This window comes from Pagrus pagrus, assembly GCF_965226575.1.
Source record: "Pagrus pagrus genome assembly, chromosome: 4".
NCBI classification, from domain to species: Eukaryota; Metazoa; Chordata; class Actinopteri; order Spariformes; family Sparidae; genus Pagrus; species Pagrus pagrus.
The window spans coordinates 21,680,179-21,702,607 of NC_140188.1; the positions used below are offsets into that span (position 1 = coordinate 21,680,179).

The 22,429-nt window shown below is 40.6% G+C and overlaps 2 protein-coding genes across 2 annotated transcripts in view; one reads left to right on the forward strand and one right to left on the reverse strand.

The window, feature by feature from the left end:
- Nucleotides 1–15,217, forward strand: part of veph1 (ventricular zone expressed PH domain-containing 1) — an 82,703-nt gene extending 67,486 nt beyond the window's left edge. Inside the window, exons 13-15 of the mRNA XM_084351356.1 lie at nucleotides 6,486–6,622; nucleotides 10,230–10,283; nucleotides 10,686–15,217. Of these exons, the coding sequence (XP_084207482.1) occupies nucleotides 6,486–6,622; nucleotides 10,230–10,283; nucleotides 10,686–10,868 (374 nt within the window). The 3' untranslated portion in view covers nucleotides 10,869–15,217. The remainder of the gene's footprint in view (nucleotides 1–6,485; nucleotides 6,623–10,229; nucleotides 10,284–10,685) is intronic.
- Nucleotides 15,218–16,903: 1,686 nt separating this feature from the next.
- On the reverse strand, nucleotides 16,904–20,722 carry LOC311255950 (ubiquitin carboxyl-terminal hydrolase 12-like). Its single transcript, XM_084350658.1, has 12 exons — nucleotides 20,542–20,722; nucleotides 20,327–20,382; nucleotides 19,468–19,615; nucleotides 18,841–19,316; nucleotides 18,607–18,738; nucleotides 18,367–18,490; nucleotides 18,120–18,271; nucleotides 17,882–17,981; nucleotides 17,708–17,787; nucleotides 17,470–17,593; nucleotides 17,240–17,294; nucleotides 16,904–17,139 (listed from the first exon to the last, which is right to left on the reverse strand). Exons 1-12 carry the CDS (start codon nucleotides 20,569–20,571, stop codon nucleotides 16,979–16,981), a joined length of 1,638 nt encoding a protein of 545 aa, XP_084206784.1. The 5' UTR covers nucleotides 20,572–20,722; the 3' UTR covers nucleotides 16,904–16,978.
- Nucleotides 20,723–22,429: the final 1,707 nt, after the last annotated feature.

A 22,429-nucleotide genomic window follows, 5' to 3' on the forward strand; every position in this document is an offset into this window, starting at 1 on the left:
AGGCATCCATGTGTTCACGCAAGCAACCTCTCAAACACTCAACCTCTGAGGCAAATTTCAGCTTCAAGTTTGGAAAGCTGTGGTTACTATATGGTAGATGCAGCTTTGATGGACCAATAGATGGAGATAGAACAATGATAAAGAAACTCTGCTGAGTTCAATGACGCCTTCCTCGAGAGTTCACAACAACCTGGTCGCAGCTGAACAAAAAACTCTTTCAGAACAACACTGAGTCGCTCAATTTACTGTGATGTGATCATAGCCTGTGTTTTATTTGTGACCCATCTTGTGGCAGAAAGGTTACTAAAAAAGACCTTTGGAGGTGACTTCCATGCAGCCAGAAGAGATTTACAAGAAAGTTGTTTTCAGTTTAGATCTGACCACAGTGTCTGTATCCATGGCATCAAATATTGGACACAAGCTCGTAGTAATTTCAAATGGCTCATGTACATGAAATTGTCCACAAATTCAGATGGTTTATGAGATTATGAAGATGTGAACATGTCTTTCACCAAAATGAAAATGTCCATAAAACAAGGCCACGGTGTGAAGTCGAGCCAGAAAACAAGCCAGAACTGTCCAACTGAAAGCTGTCCAGCTACATCCAGTATGTTAGGTCAGGTTACAGTAAATGACAGCGATGACTCATCTCATCTCACTGAAACAAATCTAACTTGACACCAGAACCAGCGCAAATTTGGATTTGGAGCTTTTCTCTTTTAGGTGACCCACTTTTTTTTATTTTCATTATAAATGCAGCACATCTGTAGCACTACACATATTTACCATGTATGCATGCTGTTCACATTACCTGCTGCCACCAGCCAACGTTTCACTTTACAGTGCTTTATATGGTTGTACCATAATAAAATCTTGCTGACTTGGCCTGAGTGGCTCGCTGTGATTACTACAGAGGACACACACACGGGCAGGGAGCTGCTCTCTTGTTTTAATGGTATAGGGAAAAAGGAGAGAAAGGTGAAGTGTTTTCCATTGTGAAGGCCAAAGTGGGGCCAGTGGTTTGTGCAACTCCATGATGCTTTATGATCTACTGTTGAGTTTAACTACTGGAATGCCTTTGAAGTGGGCGGTAATGAGCGTGTGTGTGTATGTTTGGGCATTTACTGTATGTGTGGACATGCCAGAGTAAGGTACGCAGGTTCAACATGTATGCTCTCTCGTTCTCTTGTGGTTAATCTGGTGTTGTTGTGCACTTTTACTTTACCTAATCCCCAAAGTTACCACACGGGTAATCAGAAACAAGAGAAAATTTAAATTGTCATTGCATTAAGTGGACTCATACACTCAAACATACACACATTTAAAAACATGCACATATAACCTCGCTCCCTCATGCCTCTACATGTGGATTTGCACACACATTCACTTGTGTCTAAAAGACGGATCCCCTGTTCAGAGAAAGATGGAAAACCCCTAGCAAGGCTCTCCATCACTCCACCATCCATCAGCGAAGACACGCTGGACAGAAATTCTCACCTCCAGGAATTATTGTTGCAAATTCAGGAGATTCCCTGGCTAAAGAGACGTTCATCATGCTGTGCCAAAGTTTAAGTGCCATTACCACAGATGGAGTTTTGAGAGTTGGAGATGTTTGCTGAAATGATTTAAGGCAGCATTTCTCGAGGGCGCTGTTAGATATTCTGGCAACGTCATCAGGCCAGATTGTGGTCATATGGAAATGTTAGCTAATATCTTGTAACTGACACTATTATTTTATGATATTCCTCTGTAAAGCTCTGGATCTCATCTAATAACCACTAAATCTTACGGTACCATGGTCACACTAAAGTTGGCAGGACTGGATTCAGGTCTGAGGTTTTCTGCCTTTATTATTTTTTTTTTTTATGACTCTCGTAATTATTTTTCTTTAATTCTTCTTTTTTTCTTTCTTTTTTACTTAACTGTAAAGTTATATAGTATTGTGGTAATGTAAGTTTTGAGTGGCCAGGACTACCAGGAAACATGGCCATTTTTCTACCAGAGTTAGCGCACATACGCAGTTTTTAATAGGCTACAAGTAAATCAGATCAAATAGGCGGTTGACTCTTTTCCGACTGCGAGTGGAAAATGGGGCGAAAATTAGCGTGTCCACCCAGGTGTCACGTTTCTGTCACTGCCGATTGGAGCTGGGGCCGATAACCACAAGTGACTACTGCAGAGTCATTTGACCTGGTAATGAGTGGTGATTGTACCCTTGATTACTAAAGAACAAATCAGATGTTAGTTCTTTTTGTCCAGTGTGAAATGGGTATCCGTTAAACTGTAACTGTGTCTCTAACTTTCTGCTTTCCCTCAACAGTTTTTTTCCCTGTTCTAAAACATGTTTTTGCAAAGCTAAACATGTTACAAGAAGCACTTTTTCTTTCCGTAATGACTTGGCATTTTTTTTCACTTAGGAAATTCTGTCACTCAGAAAGGAAACTTGACATTCAGTGAAGGGGGGGCGGCTAACTTGTTTACAACCACATTTTTTCCTATCGTTGGTGGTTAACAAGGCTGAGTGTACTGTCAACTGTGGTTTAGACCCATAGCTTTCTTTCTGGATACGTCTCACTTTTCTCCTCACACCTCTTCCTGATGTTGATGCCTCAAGCCAAAAACTACAAACACCAAACCACACACATTAATCCGCAAATGCACTCATACATTATAAAAGTCAAACAAATAGACAAATACAAACACAAAGGTCTTTTCATTTGTGGACCTGAGGGTGTAATAAAGCTTGTTTGGGGGGACAGCTGTTTCTGGTAATGATTTGGGTTGAACACTTGACTCCTGTCATAGTTTTTTAAGAGCCTGTCACTCCCATGAAGCTCAAAATGTAACACGAGAGCCACTGGTGTTTAGAGTCAGATTAAGAAATAAAATGTGTTTTGAGTAATCTCACTGCGCTTGGACAAATCTAAATAGAATCGTGAAAGCAGCATCGAATGCATTTCTTTATTTTATTTAATTAATTGAATTTATTACTTCATGTACTTCGGGGTTGCATGTGAAATTACCCTCAGGTATTAATGAAGTCTAACTTAAGTTATTAAATAAATGAAGAGGATCAAGAAATACAACATTTCCCTTTGAAATGTAGTTGAGCAGAAGTGTAAGGAAGCAGAAAGTGGAAATACTTAAGTAAATGTACTTCATTACTCTCCACCACTGTTTGCGCCTTCGTCTCATTGTGTGACGTCAGCGCGTGTCAGACGAGGGGTTGTGAACTGCGGCAGTTGCCTGAGGCCGACGGCAAATCTATGCATCACTTTCCAGGTGTCCGCATCAAAGCAAAGAGACGGCACGAGGCGCGGTGATTTATGCAACAGACAAGTTTATCTCTGCACCCAAAAAAACCTGAAATATTTGTCAGATGATGCAGACAAGCTGGCACCCAACAACTGACAGGAAGTCGATGTGGCCACAGACTGATCATTTACAACTGTTTGACTCAGATGATTGGTGTCCCCGCGACTCATCAGTACAATACAGAAAACATACAAATACCAAACTTTAACACACTTTACCCTCATCCAGTCATGTTCACACACATACGTTTAAACATCTCCCTAAAAAAAGCATAACTGTCGTCTCTGAAGTTAAAGGGCCACTTCACTCAAATCCTAAAGAAAAGGAAAAGTTTTCTGCTGCCACATCAGAACAATGGAGGTGAACTGAATTGTGTTTGTTGAGCTTATATCACTTTGAGATGGGATTTGTATTTACGGCAGTGGTGTTGCATTCTGAAACAAGGGGTGTGGGGGGCACCATATTGCACAAAATGTCTACATAATGTTGCTTTAAAGGAAGGAAAACACAGGTTTTTTTGTTTGTTAGTTTGTTTGTGAAGTTGTAATAAAGCATTTATTCAACAAAAACAAAGTAATATGTATTGACAGACATGAAACTTGATTATAAACTTAAAATATTAATATTTTTAATAATGCTAATTCACACCGTAGTTAAGCAAATCTACAGGGTACCTTCTTTCACACCACATATACCTTGAAACGGGTTTGCTGCTGCAACCCAACATACAACTTTTGATGGTTGCCTGTGAGTTGTTTCAGAACGACGCATTAGGGCGCTTTCAGACACAACGCAACACTTCTGGCAACTCTGTACTCTGAAGCCCATTATTTCCTTTAGCTCGCACCACGCCACGATGGAAGTGTTCCCTCTCAATTGCGCAACTTCATTTTCAAACAGAACATTTTATAGTAATTGTACAAGGTTTTGAAAGTTCTGCCTGTTTTTTTTCTCTCATCAAGTGCGGCTGTGTTGTGTCTGAAAGAGCCTTTACTCTGTAATTGTTTTAATATTTCAGTGCTGTGAGAAATGAAAATAGAAATCCATTCACCTCTGTTGTACTTGATGAAATGATCCTTTAAAAGAAAGACGGAGGAGGGAAACATTGTTTCTGTTGCAGCCCTGCATAGCAAGGTGTTCTCTATTATGTCGTATTGTTTTTGGCTGTAAGTTAGGATTATTATCATTATCAATCAGTGTACTTTTTTAAGATAATTACTTCATCATTTCATCCTTAAACTGATAAACACATGATTAAATGCCCATAGAAAGTTCTCACGCCCTGAATTAATGTCTTTATAATGATACAACATGCAGTCTGTCTGTTTTCCGTCAAAGACTGAAAGGTATTTAATGAAACGATGTGAAACAGAAAAACAGGAAAGCAGCGCCTCCGTCTTCTCTCTTCTTATTGGAGGCTCTGATGACCTTTAAAGGTTCATCCTGTTTGGCGTCGGGCACCTCCGTGAATCACCTCTCCAACATGCCCACACATTCACACACACTCCAATCAGATTGAGGTAATCTCATTACTGCTTTACTCATCATCTGGATACAAAGAGCGTCTCTGTTTGGTGGTCAACATCTGACGTCCTGCTTCACTGCCGCCAAACGTGAACCAATGAAAACATCTCTGTGTTCACACATATCAAGCAATCAGTCACGGAAAATTTATCTGTGATCTCTTTGAGTGATCAGGTTTATTAATAAAGCTGGCCGCTTGTATTCAGACAGAACACCCATATACATAAACACGCACGCACACACACACACACTCTCCGATTGGTGCTTGATCCAGCTCAGTCCAGGAGGTTGATGGTGGGCGGGTGTTTCTAATCAGACCGGTGCAGACTCGGCTTTGTGGGTGTTCTCCTGTATCTGAGACAAAATGCTTTTGTTGATTCAAACTGAACGACCCATTAATGTTGACTGGAAGTTGTTCGTTTGTATCGCATGATGTCATTAAAATGTAGTTGCACAAAGACTTTATGGTTATAAAATGTCACAACTAAGAATTCAAGAGACGAGTAAAATTAAAGGAAATTGAGAACAGAACAGAACTTTACTACGGGAATGGTTTTACGGTAAATTCATGATGTTACCTCACTTTATTTGGAGATAGATGTCTAGGGACACATCTGCACTGTTCAAACAACAGCTTAAAGGCTCCATGTCTGTGCTTTTGTCCTGTATTTATAATATGCAATACCAATTGCGTATACTTAAAGATATATGTAACATTAAAATGTTTCCAACAATGTTAAAACCCAGAGAAATATGTACGTTTATTTAAGGTAACAGTGCGTTTAATTTGATTGCCTATCACTATAACTTCCAGGTAAACATCAGATGATACGTCAGAGTGAGGAAGGAAGTTGGGGAACGTGATGAAACACAACATAGAACTTCCGTTTTACGTTATATTGCGTTATATTAACAGTGAAGACAAAAAGGCCACTTATCCTACGCTACTTCATAGTATCATTAAACTATTATTGTCTCGATTGAGAGACACCTAGTGGCAGAAAGTACACACTGTGCTGTGCCACTGAAATCGATTTCTTTGAGAACATCAGGAAATAGTCACATTAAAAAGAATCTGTCCACCTCTACTGAAGCTGTCCGTCCTCCAGATCCACCTTTCTTTTGGGTTAAAAAGGAGACATGTTGGTGTCTTATGTGGTGAATCAGAGTGCTGTTGGTCTTTAAGTTCTTTTGTGAAAAGTTATTAGGTCCAGAAAAATTGTAAAAAAAATAAAATAAAATAGAAATGTTTTTGTTAATAAATTCTAAGAATGAAGGGGGTCTTACGAAATCGTGTTGTGGGCTGGATTTGGCCTCAACTTGAGTCTTAAAACTCGCTGGGGATGGATCATTTATCACAGTGACAAATATAACTGATTGGTTGCCAGACATGCTGCATTATTTATTTCACCATCCTTTAAACCATTTTTACCTTTTGGGATAGATTTCCATGGCAACATAGCTCATGAGCACAGCGCCTGATTCTGATCTCAGATGTCACACCTTCCCATCAGGTCATGAATTGATGTCAGAACTGTCTTTCTTTTCTTTTTTTTCTTCTTTGTATCCATTTCTTTTCTTTCTTTCTTTTCTTTTCTGTCTTTCACCCTTCCTTCCTTCCTCTCTGTGTTTGTGTGGCCGTCTAGTTGTGAACCAGGAGGGGCAGCCTCTGATCGAGGGGAAGCTGAAGGAGAAGCAGGTCCGCTGGAAGTTCATCAAGCGCTGGAAAACCCGCTACTTCACCCTGGCCGGAAACCAGCTCCTCTTCCGGAGGGGCAAATCAGTACGTAGCCAATGAAAGCGAAGCCTCCTCACACACAAACACACACATGCACATTGTCCCCGGCCTCTCTTTTAGAGAACCCTGATTAATATTTCCCCGTTCCGCGTCATTTGAATCATGATGAAACTCTGTATGAAACAGTGGAAACCTCATCCTGTGATAAGCTCAACCGTCCCCCAGGAGCATCCGGTGAATCCGACCGTAAGAAACCTTGGCCCCCGGCGAGGTCTGGTGGGGGGCTCCCAAGGCCAAAGCATGATGCTGCAACAACATGAGTCACTCTCACCCACTGTAACTCATAGCAGATATAATTACGCACAAGTAGCAGCGAGGGTGCTTGCTCGTGCAGTACGTGTGAGTGAAAGAAAGACAGAGCGCTGCGGTGAGGAGGTTTCCCTCTGGGTTGCAGCAACACAATTTTTCCTCCCAACCTCTCCGTGCTTGCTGGTGACTTACTGTAAGCTGAGGTCACTGGACAGAGGATTGTTGTGCAAAGGAAAACTCTGCTTAATCAAAAACATGAAGCGGAAGCAGCGTAATCAAAGATGTGCTGAGGTCAGGGGTCTGAAAAAGTTTGCTAAGAAATCAGGTCAAGTTTGATTTTATCCAGCTGACGATAAAAATTATTTTCTGCTCATGAGAAAATCTGGTTTATTTGGGAGTTTTCTCTGCTTGTGTGTATCCATGCTTCTATCCTGGTTTATGGCAGTCATCTACCAGTAATTAATCGTAACTGAAGTAATTTTCACAGCCAACAGGAGATCGGGTGTCCTCTGGATCTTTAGACAGAGCCATATTTATACTGGGCTCGGGCCGTGGGGGGGTTATTCTCCAGTGGTTGAAATGCAGGAGTAGTTTAGCTCTCTCCTTTTTTTTGTACTCTGAACAATAGTCTTTGTGCTCCTATCCAGATGGTAATGGATTCCTCTCAGCAACCACAACTTGGAAAGGTTTTTTTTGCCTTTGTTCACGGAGCTCAGTGCGTCTTTGCCAGCGTGTTCTGGAGGTGGTTGGTATGTTGTGAAAGACCTTTTCCCAACTGGGGAGTGAGATTAAGAACCAAAAAATGTGTTGTTTCCTCCACGTTGAGTGATCGAGCCGCTTTGACACACCGAGAGGTTTGAAACATTCTTCAAAACCACACAAAGCTACGTCTGTATCCCACTCTGGTACTCAGCTTATCACATTTATTTCAGTTAGAATAAACCAAATGCTCTAAAGAGAAAACCCATTTCTCTATATTGTAGGTTATTTCTAAGCCCCGGCGTGTCCTCCTTTGAATGCTGTATGTTCTCCTTAATTGAGACCAGACAGAATGATAATAAACTGCAGGCAGGCCTGAGCTGATTTGGCAGGACCTCGTGCAGGAGAATGAGAATGAATGATGTATTGTGTCTATAAGTTATCAATGCTGTCCTGATGCAGTAGCTGGGATGCGTGGATATAAGCTAGAGAACAAGCACGTATACATCTTATCCTGTTTACTTCTTACTGTCTTTCTCTGTGGCATAATTTGGCACAATGTGTTTCATATTAAGTCCATTTAAATGAAGTATTATCTGTCTATTGTTCTTGCTGCTCAAATCCTCCGAATGTTATTTTCCTAGCCTCCAGGCAGACATTAGTTTCCATTTATTTCACTGTTAAAGGAGCCGTTTTTAAGATACGGCTGGAATTTTAGTTTAAAACATTCGGAAGATGAACTTTATCAACAGAGACAACAGTGTCTGCATTATGTCAAAGACGTCTGTGTATTGTGGTGCAGAGATGTCTACTGAAGTTAGCATGCTAACCAGCTAGCCTCGGCCCGTAAGAACACTTTACACAGCAAGAGGCGAGTTTTAGCAGAATACATCTCCTGAATAGGCGACACTAATCTTGCAACCGGGTTGAACGTGTGTGTGTGAAGCATCCACGTTTCAGAATTTGTTGCTTCTTTGGAGAAACATCCATATTTGAGGCACTTTAATCAATCACGAGCTCAGTGCTTTAGCTGATATGATCTTCAGTCTTCTGTAAAAAATAACCTCTGAGTGAAGACAGCATGTTTCTCACCTGAAACTGTTCACTGGAATCATACAGGTCTTTATAGTGATAACTTAAGCCCCAAAAAAATAAGCTATTACCTTTTTTTTATATTCTTTCAAAGACTTCAAAACATATATTATATGAGTCTGGACAGATATGGATGTCAACTGCAGCTTGATTAGTTGGCGGAGGCATACAACCATGATAATTCTAGTTGTTAGTGAAACTTATTGTTGAGTTATTTAAATGCTTGCCACTTAGTAATGGTGCGATCACTGAGGGAGCTCTGAGAAGCTGCAAAATGCAGCATTTAATTTTTTTACAGGATGATTTGATTTGTTAGGAAATAAGAGCAGAAGAGACTCGAAAAGCAAACATGCACATCTTGAAAAGGACAATGGGACTTTAACAGCATACAGAATGGTTCGGTTCAGCAGCCAAGTGTAGTTGTACTTGTGAGTATCACTGCCAATGATAATAATTTTTTTAAAATTCTAGCACCCCAGACCTTTTTGTACAGATATGTATAATAAAACAGTATAATTGTATAATAATGTGAACAAAAACACATTTTGCTGTCTCAACAAATACAGACAGAATTACCCTCATGTCTCTGGACACCACATCTTCAGGTCTTTGGTTTCGTACCAGGACCAGAGGACCTCTTCTTCAACGAACCCTGTCAAATGCAATGAATGAATGAAGAAGTTGCATATTAAAGGGGCAACATACGAGCAAAAAGTTAGCGAGGTGCATTTAGCTGAAGTATTATGAGACAATACCTTTTGGCCTGTCTGGTTAAGATAATATTTTCCATTATATTAAAATCAATGAAATGTCCATTTGGATCAGTACATGGCTCCACTGACATGACTCAGACCCTCAGCACAGCCAGCTGGGAGGTAAAACTGAACATGTCTACTTCAGTTGAATGCTTTTTGATAAATGCACACACACACACACACAGAAAGGATGTGGGCTGTTGCCATGAGTCCTGCAGCTAGCTCTGGTTATGTGGTTCTAACCACATAACTAACTCTGGCAGAAGAAGACATGGCTGCGGTGCCGTCCACACACCCACACTTACAAACACACACATTCAACAAGACACTTGAGGTAAAACATGGACGTGATGAGCAGCAGAGCTGACGGAGTTCATTTCCTGCCCTGGAGAAGCAGCAGAACAATAAAGTGTAATTGTTCGTCCTGTAAATGCTTTCTTCTGAGGCTGTACGTACTGGAAACAGCACTGATGCAGCATTGTGATGCTGAAATTAGGAGGTTACGACCGACATTGTTGCATTGATATAACGGAGGTATTTAAACGTGGCTGAAGATACATTTCTAGACGCACTTATTTGACTTGATACGAAAAAAAATCACATCATACCGCAAAAATCAACTGTACTTGTACTTTACTTGACCATTTTCTTTGTATGCTACTTCATACTTTGACTTGGCTTCACTTTATAGGGAGTGGTGTAGTTTTTATTTGTAGTTTTTAGTGTATTTTTGTTTGTATTTATGTTTTCATTTACTCTTGTTTCTTTACTTCTCTCAATTTCTGTCCTTCCCACAGAAAGATGAGCTGGATGACATCCCCATTGAGTTGAGCAAGGTGCAGAGTGTCAAGGTGAGTAGTATAAAAATATAATATATTGTAATAATAGGAGACATATTGTCATTGAGCCTCACAAACCTGCCCCCAAAACCCTTTGATCTACACTGCTACACATGCTTTAGCATTATTAGTGTTGTGCCTGGTCTCATGACAGCAACACTTTATATTATTGTCATTTTAAAGTCACTTATGATTATCTAATCATGTTACAGTGTGGATGGTCTCAATCCTCGCCAATCAGCTTACATATTGAAAGAAAGCACATCACAGACACAAATACGATGAGCAGGCTTAACTAGCAACTGTATATTAAGAAGAAAAGCCAGATTGCATCCCAAAAATGCATCAGCATCTCTCACCAGACGAGAGTTTTTCATCTGCTTCTCCGCCTCTTATCGTTTCTCTTTTCCATAGGTGGTCGCCAAGAAGCGGCGTGATCGCGGCCTGCCTCGGGCCTTTGAGATCTTCACGGACAGCAAGACGTACGTGCTGAAAGCTCAGGATGAGAAACACACCGAGGAGTGGCTGCAGTGCATCAACGTGGCCGTGGCTCAGGCCAGAGAGAGGGAGAACAGAGAGGCTACCACCTACCTGTGAGACTAACACATTCAACTAATGAGGACACTTATCGTATTAAGCTGTGTTTCCACTGCAGGAACTTTCCCCAGGAACTAGGAACGTTTGGGTCTTAATTAAGTTCTGGGAACGTTATTTTACCACCCAAAAGTCCCTGCATGGGGGGTAGTACCTGCTGCATTTTACTTCAGCCATCATTTTTCAAAATCTGCAGCCACAAACCAGTTCATTTGTTGTTCACCTGGTGTCGACACACCAACATGGCGTTACAGATGAAAGGATACGTTGTTAGATCGTATAGTCATGTACAGAAATGTCGTCACTCTTTCATCGTTAGCAGACTAATTAACCTAGTCTTTGCAGGCCTTTAGACTGTTATGGAAACGCAGACAACGACGGGCTGAAGGAACCCTTCAGTTCCTTGAAAAGCTGTTTCTGGGACTAAAGGTTCTGGATACTTTGGGTGGAAACGTGGCTCTATTGGCAATAAATTCCATGCACATGTGCAAACTCATACATGTGCACAAAAACATGTTTAGCTGTACAGAAAAAACACAAAACATCTACTGCCAGTAGCATAATCCCATCAAGTAAGCAGCGCCTAGCAGAATCTATCAAAAAACGTATTATGCAGTATTTTTAGAAAGAAAAAATACTTAAAATAAACCAGCGATAGCAGACTCACCGTGTGGTGTTTATCCACCGAGGATAACAGATGGTGACATTTTTAAAATACTGCCTTTACCTACTGTTACATCACTGATGTACGTACGACTGTAGACCCTCATAAATGAATGTTACAGTACAGAAGTGTCACAGACTTCAGAAGATCTTTACCTGACTTTCAACTTGAGCGCAGACTCTGCTGTGAACTTCAACAACCAAACAAAACCAGCATCTGTGGAAACTTGGGATGTCTGAGTCAGACACATGATGATTGAGACGTACTTGAGTCCAGAGTAGTATTTAGCAATAAAGACTTCATCGAAGAACAGACCTCATGAAGACTTGTAGCAATAATGAGACTGAACAGATCTCCCAGAAAGCAGGAAGGACGAAGAAGAGGAGCCTAATGGACAACAGCTGGGGAAGGCGTGTGTGTGTGTGTGTGTGTGTGTGTGTGTGTGTGTGTGTGTGTGTGTGTGTGTGTGTGTGTGTGTGTGTGTGTGTGCGCGTGTGAGAGAGAGAGAGAGACAGAGAGAGAGAGAGAGAGAAAGGTAGAGAGAGACACAGTATGATGATGTCTTAAAGGAATAGTTCAACCTTTGAAGAAACACACTCATTTGGTTTCTTGCCAAGAGTCAAATGAAAAGACTGATACCACTCTCATGCCTGTATACGCTAAATTTTACGGTACAGCCAGATGTCAGTTAGCTTAGCTTAGCATCAAGACTGGAACAGAGTAAAACGGCTAACCTGGCTCTAAAGTTTACTAATCAGCAACTCACATTTTTTGTTTGATTAATCTGTGCAAAAACCAAAGTAAATAAAATGACAAGTCGTGATTTGATGGGGGTTGTGTGCGGGACTATTTCTTGGCCAATTGCAGTGACTTCCTGTAATCTACACTGGTTGCCTGGCAACCTCATGATAACTTCAAGACTTCGGGAAGTCGCTGCTTCTGACCAGGAAATAGTCCCACAAATAACTCTCTGCAAAACCCAACTTCTCAACCTTAGGACAGAGCCAGGCTAGCTGTTTCCTGTTTCCAACCTTAATGCTAAGCTAAGCTAAACAGCTGGTGGCTCATATTTATGTGACAGAAATGTATTGATCTTCTCACCTAACCCTTGGCAAGAACTATTGAAATGCTATTACTACTATTGCTTTAATATACATATTGTTCTCATGTGGAACATGGATGTACATATTCAACCTAGTGTTTTTTAAATCATTTTGTATCATGTCTTTTCTGTATTTTTGATTTAAACTATCATTTTCATTACTAACAAAACGTTTTCTCCTCCGGAGGTCAGTAGGCAACAGCTTGAGTTAATTAGGAATCCAAAATGTTTCATCCAACATATAAGAGAACCTTGTTTGAAGGAAAAAATTGACCCTATTTTCAGTTTCTGCTCTTATACCAAAGTGACTAATGAAGCAACCCCCTAAAGACTGGTCAGTGGTCAGATTTCTGCTCTTTTGCAATCTTGATACTGTATGGATTGGCCTATTACCGGCCGTCTGCAACAACAATCCAGTATTACACTCCAGTGTCAGCTCAACTATTGCTTAATAATGGAGTGAGACCACAGATTTCTAAGAAAACACTGCCGTAAATGAGTGGTTTCCTTGCAGATTCAGAAACAGTGCCAGTTCAGTCAGATTGATTTATGATGATTCACTGAAAGGCTGCATCAATCTCCATCTCTGTCATCTTAAAACTTACCAAAGGTTAGAGTTTAAAAGCTTTGTTTTATGGTCTTTTATTCTGACTGTGAGCTCGGAGAAATGGAAGTGAGCATCCGACTGTTAAAACCTGAGCTCCTGCTTGTCTTTACAGCGTTCCACCTGAAGACTCACAGCCTGTGGCACAACATATGAGGAGCCCTATAACTCCCTTATGTTACTCACTAACCAGGATTCAGATGACAAACATGTCTTGATCCAGTTAAGCTCTGAACTGCTTGAACCAGACAAACATTCATGGTCAGCTGTGGCAAATCAATTATTCTGTATGATGTCTGATTTTGATCTTTATCTGGATCCACATCTGAGCTGTGTGTCTGCCCACAGGTGGAAACATTGCTCTCCTCCTTCGTATCAAACGCTTTTGGTTTTGGTTAAGCTGAGAATATTTTATAAATGCCTAAGGTGCTGTTAATCTTAACTTGTGTGACTGACAGGCACATTTTCTTTGGTCTAAGTTTGTCCCACAGCTACAACCCTGTTTGCTGTGTACAAGCAGTCATAACGCTGCCTTTCCCACCGGGTCAGGTTACCACAGCTTTTTTCTGTCCCTCTACACACCAGATTTGACCTGTGTCTGCTTCCACATTATATTATTTACGTCATGCCTCTCTGTCACACTTTGATTCCCTTCTTTCTTTTTTTTTTTCCTTTTTACATTTATGACCTACTTACAGCTGGCGCTGCACCCCAACGTCAGGGGGATTTCCCGCAGTAACAATGCTTGTCAAAAAACTACAAATGTTTTTTGGCCTTGCTAGTGGTGTTGCTTTAGAGACGGCAATGTCCGTCTTTGTGTCAGTTTAGCCCTGATTGAAATAGTTGTGAAGATGTCTGCCTGCAGAGGTTAGCATGTAGCTTAAAGCACCACTGCTAACCGTGACTATCACATTGAACACATATCCGCTGTAATTTGCACCTAAACAAACAGAACCAAGTAAAACAGATTTTTTCCAAAAGCATTTTTAATTCAAGACTAAACTTCCTGTCAGATATAGAAATTCACATGAAATTTCAAACACTCTTTCTGGTATTTGTCTTGTAGCAAAACCCCACCTACTGTATCTGCGTAGTTAATCTAACCGGAACAAACAAAATAAGTGAATGATACTACACACACACACACACACACACACACACACACACACACATACTACGTTAACTCCGCTGCCACTCTTAAGTTCAGAAAGTCTTCTCCCCTTCGCTCTAAATGTGCCATAGCTGACTTTACCCTTTTAGTTGTAGTGTTGATTTCATGGTGTTTGAAGTGAATGTCTGATCATATGAATGTCAAAGTTGTCTAATGTAAACACTCTGCTGTAACGCTGCCATGTTGGCCTAGTTTCCAGGCCTGTGGGGCCAGTATTTGAACCAATATGATCTATCTATCTATCTATCTATCTATCTATCTATATTCGTCTCACACTGGAGAATAGTGAGCTGTTCCTTTGACTACTCTAAAGCACAATGAGACTACATTAACAGTATAGAGAGCAGATAAATGGATGGAAACACTAGTGTAGATTTCAACAATCACACACACTGTATATGTGAAGATGATCCACACGAGTATTAAAGTTTCTGAATGTATCAAAACATTTTTGAGCATAAATATCCGCCTTGTGTAAAGAATCATAGGATTTGTTTTTTACTTTAGTGTGCTGTTAAATTACATTTGATTTAATGTCTGATTTTTTTTAATAAAAGGTCAATATTTATTATTTACAAGCACTATTGTGACACATCATGTCGAGACTGATGTCGCCTCTGTGTCTTCCCTTTCTTCTTCCATTGTTTTTATATTAATACCGCAATAAACAAACGCTGTATTTTATTGACTACTGTAACTGGTATTGTAATGGACTATATAGTTGCCTGTTGCACCTTTTGCATGTCTGACACTGCCTTCTCGTCTTTTTTCTTGACTGAATTGTACAATAAATCTTTACCAGTGAAATCAATTAACCTCTGAGTCTCTTTCCATGCCTGGTTTTGGTTTTGTTCACTAATGAGAGAATTAAAGAGAGAGAATAACAGTTTCCTGGGTCTTCACAGGAAGAAAAGGTGAAATTGATTTGAACAAAGTAGGGATTGCTTCCGGGCATGTCCAGCTTTAGCTCATTTGTCCAGTCGACTTCACTCACTGGGCTGACTCACTGAGCGTTGTCCACAGTGATAGGGATCCTCCAGCTAAAAAGCTCGTATCTGTTGCTTCAGTGCTCTCAGCAGAACTCCTCAGAGGTTGAACACAATGGTTATAATCACCGGGAGATCACTACATCACATCCAAATGTAATGTGAGAATTTAATTTGGAACAGGAAGATGCTGTGCGAGCACTTTACACACCCGCAGAGACACAGAGAGAATCACTGAAATTCTTCCATATGCCCAGAGAGTAAACCAAATCATTCCTTCCTCCGTGCGTGTATCTCAGCACTATTCTTGCGATCCAAAGAGCTTTCTGTGATGGGATCTCTCTCTCTGTCTCTCTGTCTCTCTGTCTCTCTCTCTGCCTGTCGTGATCGGTCTCATCCAGAAATCAGTTCCACACATCAGCTGAACTGAGGCTGGCAGAGCTGAATACTTGACATTCCCAAAACATTATGTCCCATTTCAAGCATCCAAAAGCACTTAAAGGAACAGATTTGTCATAAAGGGACTGGGGGAAATTAGGTAGACCAGCTAGACCACAGGGTGATTCAGTGCGAAGACAGACACTTTGGCAGTAATGCATGACTCTTATCATTTCTGTGGTGTTAACATCAGAAAGCACAAGACCTTGAAGAGCTGTTGACCAAGTCATGACAGAGAGCAGGGTGTGTCGAGACTGAGACAATAGTCTGGCAGCTGCTTATGTCCAAATAAAAAGTAGGTAAAGTGAAATATAAGCCAGGGTTTGTCAGTTCAGCTACATGTACAAATTTTGAAAACATGTATGTGAATGTTTAGAACTAAAGATGACATGCAGAGAAAGAAAATTGCACTAGATGCATTTGCATTGCTTAACTTTCTACATTCAGAAATCTGCATACGACTTACAGATTAAATTTAAACAGTATGATGTGTCCGATGGAGGGCAGCATTACAGTTGTGGCCATAGGGGGGAAACACTGAACTGAAGGACATAATCAACAGTGCAAACACAACTGAGACTGCAATAAGATATCTTTAAAATAATGCTTACAAAGCTTGATACATTTGTACATATGGAGCTTCATTTGTGTTTCAGAAGGTTATCACATTCATGTCATCATCTGCTAAGTAGTGACAGTGAAAACAGGTGTGCCACATTAGGTCCTGTATGCGGTGAGTGACAGCAGTGACAAGTTGAGGAAGGAAGGGTAAAACTGCATAGCAGCTGAGACCTGTACAATCAAGTCAGTTCAACAAACCCAATGTTTCCGTTATCTGGCTTCACTAACAATCACGATCACAGTAAGCTTTCACATGAACGGTGGTTATCAACTTGATGACCCTAACCTAGGTTTTCCACATCGAGCCACTGCAATCACAATCATGGATTGTGAATGAAGTCTACCGGCAGCAGAGTAGAATATGTCATAAACAAAGAGCAATTGATTACATATCATTAACATTATTATACAGTTTATATTATATACCCGAATGATTACATTTCTGAGATAAGTATACTTACTAAAATTTATTTACAGAGTCACAACAGATGAAAAAATGTACAGAGGCGTTGATCGGCTGGGTTCTTCTACTGTTTCTCGTAGAACAGCACGTATGCTGTTTTCTGCCGCAGGTGACGGATCGATTTTGCGGTTGACTCTTTTACGATATTGTCATTGTACGTGAGCCAACGGTCGGTCATGTCACCTGATTCCTGCTGTCTGTAAGCACCGTCGCAGATGTAATGGCCTGAAAGGATAGGACATTATTTGTTGTCGGTACTTCTGATTCCTTGACCTCAGGTCTTATTTACGACATGTGTGGCTGCCAGACGCAACTGAACACTTACCAGAACCAGCTGAGGAGCCCAAATGGCTGATGATGCTGACGAGAGAGTAGCGGGTCTGGAAAAAACACAGTTACCAACAGTTACAGCACATGTAGTTTGACTGCTGGTTCTGTATATTTGACAGGCTGATTTCTGTATGCCGAATCGTTCCTCTAGGATCAGTGTATATCCAGAAAACAAAGCTGACAGACAGTAAAAGCTGCCTTTTATTTACTGAATGTCATCTTTACCTGTTCGGGGGTGTTGGAGTCAGAGTTAAGCACTAACTCCCTTGTTAAATCCACACGAATGTCCAGCTTCCTCAGATTGTTGGACTTGGTCAGTCTAAATCTCTGCAGCTGGATGATCAACACACTGTTGACAGAAAAGAGGTGGAGGAAGAGGGTCAGCTCCCGAGTTCACAGAGGAAGACAGAAACTGTTTAGCTTAACATTTGACTGCACTGTAATGACGGATAATGTTACTCACTTTGGCAGACTCACAAACGACCACTGCTGCGATGACTCCTGAGTATGACAGGACTCGCAGCAATACTCCAACTGGTTCTTCTGCAGGAGGGAATGGGAGCAAGAGGCAGGTTTTATTTGAAATTTTCTTATGACAAACAAAATTCAAAGTAAATGAGCAAATGTGCAAACTTACTTTCAGGTAACTCTGCAGAAACTGGCTCACTGAGCCTCGACGTGCCAGGTCCAGGGACAGGTTCACGTAATCCCCGATGCTCTTGGATTGAATGCCACATCTGCACAATAAAGGTACAATTCAAACTAAAAGCATTAAAAACACATCCTGACAAGTTGGAACAAAATAATGCACGTAGTCAACATCAGGAATTTCTAAACTGTTGGTACTGAAACAGTTTGTGGCTTTGAGTTCATACCCCATGCAGGTCCTGGTACTCAGCATCCGGAAGGCCATGTGAGCATTAACAGGGCAGGTGTAGGTCATGTCCATGTCGACAGCTGCTTGATGCAGATCCACGGACAGAAAGCTCATCTTAGTCAGCACATAGCTGAGGAACTCATACGCATCCTGCAGAGAAACGCACCGAACAAAGAGCTTCAGAAGGTGCAAATTTGACTAAGGGTTGCACTATTCTGCGTGTTGTAAATAAAAAGCACACAAACCTTCTGACTGTCGTCGTCAAACTGAGAGTTCAACTCAGCAATACTTTTTTTAAAAGCAAACAGGAGGCATTTCTTCTCCATCCGGTCGGTGGAGGAATGGCAGAGTTCGACGTTCTCAAACAATCTAGAAAACAACAAAAGTAGGTATGTATGTTGTTAGTTTTTCCTGCTTCATGTTGACCTGAAAACTTAACAGATACCAAAGAGTGATCTGTGTGAGTGTGTGTGGAGGTGCTTCACCTGATAAGCTCAGACTGAGGGTGAAAATTCCACACCGTGTGCTGGTTGTGGACCTCCTGCATGAAATGAGTCAACGTCAGGAGGCTTTGCAGGGTGGAATTCATGTAGCAAGTCTGCGCCAGGTTGGGGAGCCTTAAACACAACAAGACAGAGGAGCAAAGTTAGACTGGAGCTTGTTTGCAAGTATAATAACAGTAAAGTGTGTGTATATTTGTCTCTTTAACAGGTGCTTACCCGAGGCAAACAAGCTTCTCTGTGGAGAGCGTTTCTCTCCTGGCTGTTGGATTTCCATAGATTGATTCTGATTTGGCCTGTTGACTCCCGCACATTTGGGCGTATGGCCTGTATTTAAGTGCGTCAGGGGGGAGGACGTCTTTGATGTATACAACCTTCTGGTTCTTCAGGTACTGCTTGGCATAATTGGTCATGAAGCTAAAGTCCGGGTTGCTGAACTCGACGTTTGAGTAGGCCTGAGTCGACTTAACATTCGTGGACCCCACATTAGAGTCGATCTCCGTGGAATCGATGTTTGAGTCGATCTTTAAAGACTCAATGTTCATGTTGATCTCCATTGACTCGACGTTTGAGTCGGCCTTTGTGCTCTCGCCATTGGAGATCTTGTCTTGTTCGCTGTATGAGTTCATTGTCACAGATGGATGACTTATCTCTGATTCTTTGTGCATCTCAGCTGGAGACTCTGACTTCTCTTTCTGTTTGGCATAAGTTCAGAAAAACAGTTAAATACAGCAAAATAAACTACATGCCTGATGCGAGAGTTCACACAACATGCAGAATCCACATGTTACTGTACCAGTTTGGTCAGCTGGTACCACTAGTGACATTCAGCTCAGTGGTACATACCTTGTGGCCAAACCGGAAAGGGCGACACCACCAGTGTTTCTTTTTTTCCTTTTCAGTCTGAGTTGCAGAGGAGACTGTAAGATCAGGGCTGGGTGAATCCTCTGTGACACCAGCTTCTCCACCCTCAAACTCTTTGATGGCGTCAACACTGATGATAAAGGAAAACTCAGATGTTACTCTACTGTCTGGTCCAGTGACAGTAATGAAACCAAGAAGGTGAACAATGCATAGTAAAATGAATAATGATATAATATTCAAGATTCAACTTGAATTCAAAGCAAGGCTTCAGTCAGTGGTGGAAAAAGTATTCAGATCATTTAATACATTTAAAACACTTAGATACTATGGTTAAAATGTCCCAGCTGTGCAATAAAATAACAAAATAGCCTAAAATGAAAATACTTAAGTAAAAGTACCTTGAAATTATACACACTTTGAGTAGATGCACTTAGTTACTTTCCATCACTGGCCTGGTTTAGGTACACGGTTACTCAAATCATCAACTTAAGTCAAAGCATCAATACCTCAATTTAATATTAAAAGATCTGCATTTAAAATGTTCTTACTGCATTAGAAATTGAGTTTTAGAGGTTTGCATCAGAACAGCTTTTTTTATCATAATTTGTTTGTGTATTTAGTATTAGATTGAAATACAAATACAAGAAGACTGGCCTGAATGAAGGCCGCACAACTGATCAAAATATAATAGAAAATGGCAATGTGGCAAAGTGTACTTGTACTGTAACTTGTATTGTAACTAATCCTTGAATAACTCAATTTTCTGTTACTTCATACGGTACATCCACTGAACTACATTTAGGAGAAAAATACTATACTTCTACTTCTACTATGAGTTTACCTCTTCTGTGGGTCGGAGCTTGACTCATCTCCAACTTCCACATCTCGAGAGTCTTTCTGTTAAATATACACAAAAACAAACATGAATAAATATGACACATAATCAACTGCTTCACAGAGAAATATTATTAAAAAAACACAAAGATTGTCAAAATTCTGTTTATGTGGGCATTGTCTCAATGCCCACATAAACAGTTTCAAGAGATAAACACATACCTGCTGTTGTTTGCGACGTCCGAAAAACATCTTGACCAGCACTTCTCTCAACACTAAGTGGACTTTGTCAAAGTTTGGAAACGCTCTTGTCAATCTGGCTGTGATATCCAAGGTGAGTTTGCAAATGACCGAATATCTGCAGTAAGTTCTCGTCTATAGTAACAAAAGCTGATGAGGAATGTTGCCCAGTCTCCAAAACAACACATGGAATCAAAGCCATGGTTGCTCTTTCAAAGCGATGGAATTAGAATAAATTAGAATCTGTGACGGTGAGAATTTAAAATATATGTTAAAAAACAAATAAACAACTTTAAAACAGGTGGTATTTAGTGAAATATGATACCAACAGCAGATTTTTGTTGTTGTTGATGTTACAAAAGCACTTCTTAGATAATATCCAAATTATACACTATACCTGAAAACAATGTAGTGACTTGGCTGTGACAGTGATACATGTTAGATCTGCTGGGGAGATCTTGAGTCTAATTTAACTTCCAACTTTTTTTTATACCTCATGACCTTTGACTCTGTCTAGTCTTTTTAAATTTACTGTAGAGCAAGATAAACAAATATTACTTCACAGATGTTTGGCACATAAAGTCATTGAGTATTTTCTTAAGATAAAATATGCAGGTTACCCATGGAAAGAAGCATTCATTTTTAAAGTTGTGCAAACTCACCAACAAATCTGATTGTTGTGTGTAGACCTACTGCAAAAGTCCGTAAAACGGTAGGTTATTTCAGTTCACCTGAAAATAAATCTTCTTCCTCGCCATGTTAAAGCAACATTGTGTAGGAAATGGCATTTTGTGGGATTTGGCGCCTCCCACAGTTTTTGAGTGCAACACCACTGTTGTAAATACAAATCCCAGCTCTGTAACAGTTTCTCAGATGACATGTAGGTGCTAACTACAGACAAAACTCATTACGTCATAACAATGTCGTGTTGAAAACTTGAATGTTGAAGTAAACATGTATGTAACGCTGTGATCCTGCCCTCTCACTGAAGTTACATAGTGCAGAAACAAGTGATGGGGGGCTGAGTGGCTGAGACAGAGACACCATTCACCCTATTAAAGGACACTGTACCATCAACATGATTTTATTTCAAGTTAAAAAGTAACCCTTGACCGTCACCTACTTACCTACTACCCCAAAACACATATTACAAAGGGTTAATGCGGATATATAATATGTAATATATTTCAGATTCTCGACATTTTAATACTGAAATAACTGAGACAAACTCTGGGTCACTCTTTCCTACCTACTCAGAGATCTGGTAGCCAGCGTCTCTTGCTAGTACCGTACACTTTGGCCCTCCACTCGACATTCGGCAAACATGTAACATGTTTTGCTTTGATAGAGAGCCCCCTCGCTGCAAACATTACATATTGTATGTTTAATTTGGCACTTCTGCAGTTATTAAAATAAAAAAATGCGGTCTCATTAATAAGGCTAGTTGTGTGAGCATGTCTGTGAGTGTATTATACTAAATGTGAATGGCTACAGGCAGTCATGAAACCATTTACAGTCCATTCTGTTTTCTGTGGGGCTTCACACTGATCAGAGGAGTGTTAAAGCTGTTAACTCATATTAATGTCAGACTAACAGCTCATAAAACAAAAGTGTGAGATAAAGTTAAATACAGTGTCTTACAACTCCATACTGCTGCTCAGGAACAGGCCCCAAATCCTTCCTGGCATATTGTTGACCACAGGGACAGATTCACTGGAGCACCTCGGGTAAGGTTTTAATATTTGTTTTTAATAATACTTCATTGTGAGTGCAGCTTCACTTGATCTGATAACATGGTCTCCTCATAAGACCCCAGTGTATCAGAGCGGAGGCAGTAGTCTACGTAGTGGATATCTCAAAACCTGACCAA